Here is an 8577-nt window from a genome sequence, read left to right on the forward strand (position 1 = left end):
CTTCCTTCAACTGGAAGAAATTCCCATTTCCATCTCTACTCTAGCTCCTTTCCTCACTCTCCCCACTTTTGAAGGGTGCTATCTTTAGACATCTGTTCTAGGCCTTCCCCAACACTGGAAGCAGAGTCCAGCCTCCGCCCCACAGACCCATGTCTCAAGTAGCCAGTGCTGCCTGCATTGGCATCCGTGCCCTAAGAACCAGGGGTGAGCATTCTTCAGAGACAGTTAAAATGGATTTATTGGCAAAACAAATTTACAGGCAATGGGAGAGAATTTTGTTGTTGTTTTCTTTGGGTAATCCCCTCATCACCTTTTCCCAGCAGTAGCAGGGAAAGGGGGATGGGGAGGAGGAGGGATCAGCTTCCAGGAATGGAAGCCAAATTAATCATCGTCATCATCCCCAGGTCATTGTGTCTTTCTTCTGAGTCTCCCTTCCCACCAATTACAGGTTCTTCTGACTCTTTTTATATTTTTCTTTTCTAAAAAAATAGAATTGTCCCTCCCCAGTTCCTAGGGGAATTCCTACCCTCTCCTCACTCAATTCTTTGTCTCCCCAAAAGTTTGTGCTGAGGAGAATGGGGTAGGTCCCTGATTCCCCAGGTACTAAAGCTAAAATGTGATTAAATCTCTTCTTATAAAATACACAATAAATTACAAACCCTTCCACCCCTTCACTATTCTTTCTGACCATCTATTCCTAGTCAAATTTTCTTTTTCTCCAAAGGTAAAATCTTTGTTCCTTACCCCTCTCTGCCCCCTACCCCCACCCCTACCACACACACACACACACACACACACACACACACACACACACTCATTTAAACCCTATTGACTGAGGTACTTGGAGGAGGCTCAGTTGACTTTTTGCTGGAGTGTGTACAGGAAAGTGGTGAAATTATTCTAAATTCCTGCCCTGATCACTCCCTTCAACAACCCCACCCCCAGACTTGGGGCAAAGCTTTTTTTAGCACCAAGTTCATCCTATAGGATGGACAGCCAGGAGGTCTCCAGGTTGGTGGGAAGGGTTGTGTAGGATTGGGGAAACAGGAGAACAGGAAGGCAAGATTCCCCCCTTATCTGACTCCTGTCTGGTCCCAAGTCACAGAGCAGCTGGTGGCAGATTGTTAAGATACCCCACAGTGTATAATTGGGGTCTGGCAATTACAGTGGAGAGAGTTCTGACCTGATTCTTCCATTAACTAACTATAAGTACCTCTCTCTGAGTCTCAGTTTTCTTTAGAAAATTAGAGATTTGAATGAAATAATGTCCAAGGTCCCTTCCAGTCCTAATAGTCCATGTTTTTATGATGTTATGAAGGTGTGAGAGAGTGTGTATCTGTGTGTGTGTGTGATGTGTGTGTGTGCATATGTGTGACTAAAGGGACATAAACTGAGGAAATCCAGGACTAAAAGCTGGAAGGAATCTTAGAAGATAGATATCTAGTCAAATACCCTCATTTTAAAGATGGGGAAACTGAGGCCCAGAGAGATTCCCTGTTGCTCTTAATTCCTTGGGGTACAATATATAAGGAACAAAACAAAACAAACCTATAAATAATAGTTTCCCCTAGCAGTTCCTCCTCACCCCTTCCCATATCTTCAGCTCCCCACCCTAGCAAAGCGGCTCAAAAGGAATGCTTTGCCAGCTCAGGGTCCCCTGTTTCCATCCACAGCAGGTATAGATTTCCCTAACATTGGAAGCAATGAAGGAGGTGTCCATGTCCTGAGAGAGTGGGGGAGAATGTTGGGGACAGTCTTGGATCCAGCTTCATCTTCCTGGCTCACACCGGCATGGGTACCTCGTCATACACATCTCTGCCTTCTTCTTCATCAAAGGTGACCTCAGCATCATCAGCATCAAGCTGGAGTCAAGGGAAGTGAGAGAGGGGAAAAAAACATCTTGAAGGCAGTCGGGTACTAGAGTCACAACCCTTCCTACCATATTTCAGGTGCTTTTCTCAAATTCCCTCCCATCCAACATCCATCTAACCTCAGATTGCTAAAATGCCCCACAGTGTATAATTGCCATAATCTAGCCATTATGGTGGAGAGAATTCTGGCCTGGTTCTTCCATGCAGCCTCAGAAATAACTCACATGTCTACAGTACTTTGCAAAGTGTTTTCTTCACAATGACTCATTGAGGTAGTTAGTGAAAAAATTATCTTCATTCTACAGTGGTAACTGAGGTTCAGAAGGATGACCTATCCATGGTTACAGAGTCCATGGGTACAAAGTTGGTAAATAGTGGAAGTGGGATTTGAACCTGTGCGTCTTGACTCTAAAACTGTTACTCTTTACTATACTATAGTAAAGGAAGGAAGGAATCCAGAAACTCTTTCCTTCCCAACCCCTATCTCCCTGATACAATTTTTTTTAATTTGTTTTTTTTGCCTTTTGGAGGGCAATTGGGGTTAAGTAACTTGCCCAAGGTTACACGGCTAGTTTCTTTTGTGTGGGTGTTAAGTGTCAGAGGCCGGAACTGAACTCAGGTCCTCCTGACTCTGGGGCTGGTGTTTTACTCACAGCACCACCTAGCCGCACCCCCCCCATACAAATCTAATAAGACTCTCTTCTCACCCGTTCCTCCCCTTACCTCAGTTGGACCAGTAAAAGTTTGAAGACAAGCCCCTCATCCTAACCCACACAGTCCTACTTACACATTGGAGCTCCAAGTTTCGAAAGATGAGGGGCAGCAGGAATCGGCGCAGGGGCACAGTGAGGATGAGGATAAAAGGCAGAGCCAGGGAGGCAGGTGTGGACTTGACCACCCACAGCACTGCCAGGCAAAGGATCTGGATGCCAGTGAACAGGTGCATACGCCAAGTCTTCACCTGGAAGGGTTTGGGGGGCAAGAGGTCAGCCTAATCAGGGCCCTGGAGATCTTCCCCCCAACACATTTGGTATCTTCCTTCATGCCACCTCCCCCTTCCCATCACCTGCCATCTTTCCCCCTTCTTACCCGTTTGACATAGGGAACATCAGGATGGTATTTGGGAGGCTTCAGGAGGAGCAGAATTCGGTCAAAGAGCTGAATGCCACTCAGCGACGTGACTCCCATATATAAGAAAATGCCAAAAAGAACAGCCAGGGGTATCTTTGACAGAATGGGTTCCATGAAGATTGAGAGTCCTGATGAGGGGTGAGAGAATTGGAGAAGGGAGCTCCTGAGCAGGAGGATTGGGCGGTTTTATGGATTTGGGGTCTTTGAATATGACATACCAGACTTTTCCACTGGCCATTCCCTATGCCTGGAATGCCTTCTCTCCTGGTCTCCTAGCTTCCCTATTGTTATTGTTCAGCCATTTTTCAATTATGTGTGACTCTTCATGACTCCTTTTGGATTTTTTTGGGCAAAGATACTGGAGTGGTTTGCCATTTCCTCCTCCAGTTCATTTTACAGATGAGGAAACTGAGGCAAACCAGTGACTTGCCCAGGGTCACACAGCTAGTATGTGTCTGAGGCCAGATTTGAACTCAGGAAGAGGAATCTTCTTGACTCCAGGTCTGGCACTCTGAACCACCTAGATTCCCTGCTCACCTTCAAGATGGTTCAGAGTCCACTTTTCCTGGACTGTCCAGCTGCTAATACTTTCTTCTCTGAACTTATCTCCCATCTACACTTTAGACATCTTGAATGTACCTAGGTAGGTATGGTGTTGTATCCCTCATTAGAATGTAAACTTCTTGGGGTGGCCAGGTAGCACAGCAAGTAAGAGCACCGGCTCCAGTGTCAGGATGACCTGGGATCGAATCCGGGCTCAGACACTTAGCACCCACCCAGAAACACCTGGCCGTGTAACCTTGAGCAAGTTACTTAACCCTGATTGCTTAAAAAAAAAAAGAATGTAAACTTCATGAGGATAGAGATAATAAATGGGCTTCACAAATATTTGTTGATTGACTGCCTGACTGACTGACTGATTCTTCCTAGGTCTGGAGGAGGAAGAAGGGCAGCCAGGTACCCACATCCCAGGTGGCATGAAGCCTGAGGCAGAGATCTATATAATGTTTTTCCATGTAAATCCAGGCTAACCTGACAGAGTTGGGACTTGGAGGAACAATAGGGGCGAAGAGAAAGAGGCTGGGGGAGATGTCCCATCATTTCCCCTTTCCTCCCTGGCTTCCTTAATCCCCCTCGCCCTCAGTGCTTGCTTCTTCCTCTGAGTTTATCATAGCTCTTACTGTCTACACCTCCTTTTAGTCTTATCCCAGAGAATTAGCTGTCTTTTCGTGTGGCCCCTTTCTGTCTTCATATCCTCCCTAAGGTCAGGAACCCCACCTGACACTTTCAGGGTCCACTACAGTGTCAAGTCAGAGCAGACAAGACAGAGGCAGAGAACCATAGTATCTAAGAGCCAAGAGGGACTGTAGTACTCAGAAAAGCAGTCCGGTGTGTGATTAGCATCCCTTGGAATCAGGGAACCTGGGTTTGAATCTTGCCTTTTGACTCTAAAAGCACTAGTGTCCCACAAGGTGGTCATGAGGTTTAAATGAGATAATATGTGTAAGTGCTTTTTGAATATTAAGTGCATTCCATATTAATCAGTTAGGGATTGAACTAGATAATAATAGTTAATGTATTATTAAATATATATGTTATATGTTACTTATTTAGTGATATTTAATAAACTATTATACAATATTTTAATAATATAATCTTATATTTAATAAATGCTAATTTAATGATATAATACTTGGTAATATGTGAAATATTATTAAATATATTATTTAGTTCATAATATAATATATTAATAATATAATAATAAATATATTATTATTTAGATGGGACATTTCCCTCAGATTATTATATAGTTCAACCTTCTGATTTTACAGATAAAGACACCGAACCCAGAGAGGACAAATGATTAACCTGAGCAAGTCAGTAGCAGAGATGGGGCTGGAGCCTAGGTCTCATGACCTGTAATTCAGTTACTCAGTCAACAAGTTATAAGCTTGGGATACAAAGCGAAGCAAATGCCATGGTTTCTGACTGGTTCTTTTATCAAGTCCTGCAGGAATTCTTGAATTGGTGGAATTATGTTTGGGTGGGGGGTGGTAGGAAGAGTATTTGGGTAGGAACTGCAGGGAGCTGGGTAGAGAGTAGGGGATGAAGGGACAGGAGGGGACCAGACTTAGGAGGAAGCTGCCCTTAAGGGATATTGCTCACCGACAAGCACGGAGACCAGGAGGCCACTGAGTCTTTGTTCCTTAACCTCCTGGACTTGAGGCCGGTCACCATTGGCCTTGCTCATGACAGTGAGGGCATTGGCATGGGTCACACTCCTCACGGTGGTGGCACTGAGCCAGGGCATGCCAAACAGGGCACCCACCCCGCCCATGCCCACAATCAGCAGCAGGTCCAAGTGGAAACCAGAGCCTTTGATCACCTTCCGCTCTGGCTTGCTGACAATAAGCCTGGGAGGGGGATCAGGGAATAAATGAATTAGTGGAGGCTGTGAGCCTCTCCCCATAGCTCTGCTAGCCCCCTTCTAAACCTGTCTCATTCTCCTCTCTTTGTCACTACTTTCCTTCTTTCTCTGTGTCCTTCTCCTTCCCTCTTTCCTGAGTCTCTGGCTTTGCATCTCTCTGCCCCTCTAATTTCCTTTCTATTCCCTCTTTCCATCCTGTGTGCATGTCTCTATCTCCCTCTCTCTCCGCCACTGTCTCCTAAATCATATTGCACATCTCCCAGTCTCTCCTTTTTTTTTTTTCCTATCCCTACACCAGGCCCCTATCCATTCCTTCTCTCTCTCACTGATGTTTCTCTCCCTATTTCCTAGACACCATCTCTTTTTTCCTTAGCTCTAACTATTTAGAACCAAACGGAGTCAAGGCCTTAGAGATCAGTTTAATGGCCACAGTTCAGTCTAATCGGTCTAATTGCTCAAAGTCCAATCTCTTCATTAAAAAGGAAAAAAAAATAATTTCATTTTTTTCAGTTAGAAACAAAAAATTCTTCTCTTTTGTCTTCCCCACCTAGGGGAAAAAGAAAAATACTCCCCAAATCCTGGTAACGAATATGTATAGTTAAATGAGACAAAGTCTTGCATTGGCCCTGTACAAAAACATGTGTCTTATTCTTCCCCTTCAAACCACCACCTTCCTGTCAAGAAGTGCCTACATCTGCATTTTGCAGAGGTGAAAATTGAAGCATCACAGGATTAGACGCCACTAGGTGGCACACTGGAGTCAAGAAGTCCTCAGCTGAGTCCAGCCTCAGTCACTCACTGGCTATCCCGGTGCCTCTGGGCAAATCACTTAACCTCAGTTTCCTCTTCTGTAAAATGGGAATTCTAATAGCAACTACCTCCTAGGTTGTTGTGAGGATCAAATGAGATGATATGCATAGAGTATTTTGAAAGCCTTAAAAAACTGTAAAAATATTAGCTATTATTGTTATTCTCATAGCTCCAAAGATGGAATAGACCTTACACTCTTAGGCCGTCTAGACCATTTCCCCCTCATTTTATGGTTGAAGAAATGGAGGAGCCAGAAAGTTAAATGACCTATCCAAGAAAAATTTTATTGTCCAATGTTCTTTAATAAGTTAGTGGCAGAGTCATAAGACTAGGACCTAGGTCTCCTAATTCTTGGTCCAGGCCTCTTAAAGACTCCATCATTTTTCATTTCTCTCACTTTTACTCTGTCATTTGTCGACCTTTCTACCCTAGCTTCCCTGCTACAGACCAACCCTAGCCCCTGTCCCAGCCTTAACCCCTGCCCTAGTCCCTGTCCCCTGTCTTCTGCCCCTAGCCCCTAACCCTAGCTCATGGCTCCTGCCTCAACCCCTTGCCCCTGCCCCTAACCTCTACCCCCAACTCATGGATCCTACCTCAGCCCCTTGCTCCTGCCCCAGCCCCTAGCTCCTGTCTCAACCCCTGGCCCCAGCCTCTGGTCTCTGCCCCTCACCCTTGGCCCTGCCCCAGCCCCTTCCCCTGGCTGCTGCTAGTACGTGGTAATCTGTGTCTCCAGGAAGATAAGGATGAAGACAAGCAGAGCTGGAACAGCGGAAGCAAACTTCATCCAGATGGGGAAAGTCTTGTACAAGCCGAGGGGGTGGATGAACCAGTCTCTGGCAGTGGCATTAGAGATTGTAAAGCCTTTGGGCACTGTGAGTTTCTGTGGGAAGAGGAAGAGGGAAATGAAGGCCTCTGAGATTATGGAATTAAGCTCCTCTACAGCTGAAAAGGGATGGGAGTTTGGTATCTTCTGAGGGGGAAGAAAAACCAGGCCTTGAGGATCCACAAAGCAGGTGGGAGTCCTTGGACAAAGAGGCCCAGGGGCTGCACCTTTGGGGGCCTTAAGAAGGAGGCTTCAGGAAGTAACTGAGGTATAGGGAGTGGGGGGTGAGGTGCTGGGTCAGGAGAGGAAATTTAGCAAAAATGGTGTGTATTGGGGGGATGGGGCCTTGGAAGTTCTAAGACTGAGGAATCCTGAGGGAATCCTGGGGACTTGGAAGGGGCAGTAGGGATGTAGTTTGTGATGAGATGTCCAATAAAGGGTCCTCAAATTCTAGTGGAATGAGGAGAGGTTTGGTGAGAATTAAGGGACATTTTGAGGGGTGTATTGGGGGGATATTGGGGAAAAGGGCTTACCTGGGTATAGGTGTCTTTAATGAATATATCCATTGTGACCATAAGGCCGATGGAAATGGGAACACCAAAGTCTCCAATTACTCTGCGTAGCTATGGGGGTGGATGGATAGAGAGAATGTCAGAATCCAACCCTTCCAGGACCAGAGACCCTGTTCTTCCCCATTTCACGTCTTTGTGGGGTTCTCTCTGTCTCCTTCCCATTTCCTGTTGATCAGCTGTTTCTGTAGGTTCCTGCTATTTCTAGGGATTCAGATGGCCCTTCACACCCTCCCTCCCCCTTTCCCAACAGAAGCCCCAACCCTTTCTCCTTCCAAAAAGGTATTTTCCTCCTCTGAGATTTTTACCTTCCTTTTACCCCCCCTCCTGGTTCTAGAGATGTAGAAACCCTACTAGGGTAGAAACCCTAGTAAGCCAGATCTGAAAGCAATTGGGTGGAGGTAATGGGAACCAGGTAGGCTGCATTGAGAGTAATAGTGGAGAGGATGGGAGAATAAAAAACAAAAAGCAGGAAAGGTGATAGAAATGGAGGAACAAATCTAGTTAAGACAGAGGGGGAAGCAGGAGGAGAGTTTTAGGGAGGGGGTGACAGCTGGCAGATGGTAAGGGGGCTGGGGCAGGGGCAAACCTTTCCAGGGAAGTAAGAGCTGTTCTTGAACTTGCGAAATGTGATGGCAGAATAAAATGTCCCGGCCATGAGCACGAGGGAGAGGAGGGCAGTGTTGGGCAGGGCCTCACGAGGATGGGGGTCCCAACTCACATTGTAGGTGTAGTCTCTCTTCAGTGGATGTTCTTGGAATATCTAGAGTGAGGTGGGAAAGGGAAAAGAGAGGGCCTTAGCTCAGAGTGTCTACTCTCCCCCCATCTACCCACACACCCCCTTCAGGCCTGCCCTGAGTTCCTTCCAGGCCCTCTATGCCCAACCCTTCTCCTCACATCCATCCCCCCTTTGGTCACCATGGCAACAGAGTGGGTCTCCTGATT

General features: G+C 46.1%; 1 protein-coding gene across 1 annotated transcript in view; it reads right to left on the minus strand.

Moving 5' to 3' along the window:
* Nucleotides 1–211: 211 nt before the first annotated feature.
* The window catches only part of SLC4A1 (solute carrier family 4 member 1 (Diego blood group)), a 25359-nt gene continuing 16993 nt past the window's right edge, over nt 212–8577 (minus strand). The window contains exons 14-20 of the mRNA XM_069076104.1: nt 8222–8395; nt 7597–7686; nt 6954–7120; nt 5169–5416; nt 2961–3130; nt 2659–2832; nt 212–1862 (exon numbers count right to left, since the gene is read on the minus strand). Coding sequence (XP_068932205.1) covers nt 1782–1862; nt 2659–2832; nt 2961–3130; nt 5169–5416; nt 6954–7120; nt 7597–7686; nt 8222–8395 — 1104 coding nt within the window. The 3' untranslated portion in view covers nt 212–1781. The remainder of the gene's footprint in view (nt 1863–2658; nt 2833–2960; nt 3131–5168; nt 5417–6953; nt 7121–7596; nt 7687–8221; nt 8396–8577) is intronic.

Source organism: Petaurus breviceps, unplaced genomic scaffold (genome assembly GCF_028583685.1).
Source record: "Petaurus breviceps papuanus isolate PSGF00001 unplaced genomic scaffold, PetGlider_PUasm1.0 90925, whole genome shotgun sequence".
NCBI classification, from domain to species: Eukaryota; Metazoa; Chordata; class Mammalia; order Diprotodontia; family Petauridae; genus Petaurus; species Petaurus breviceps.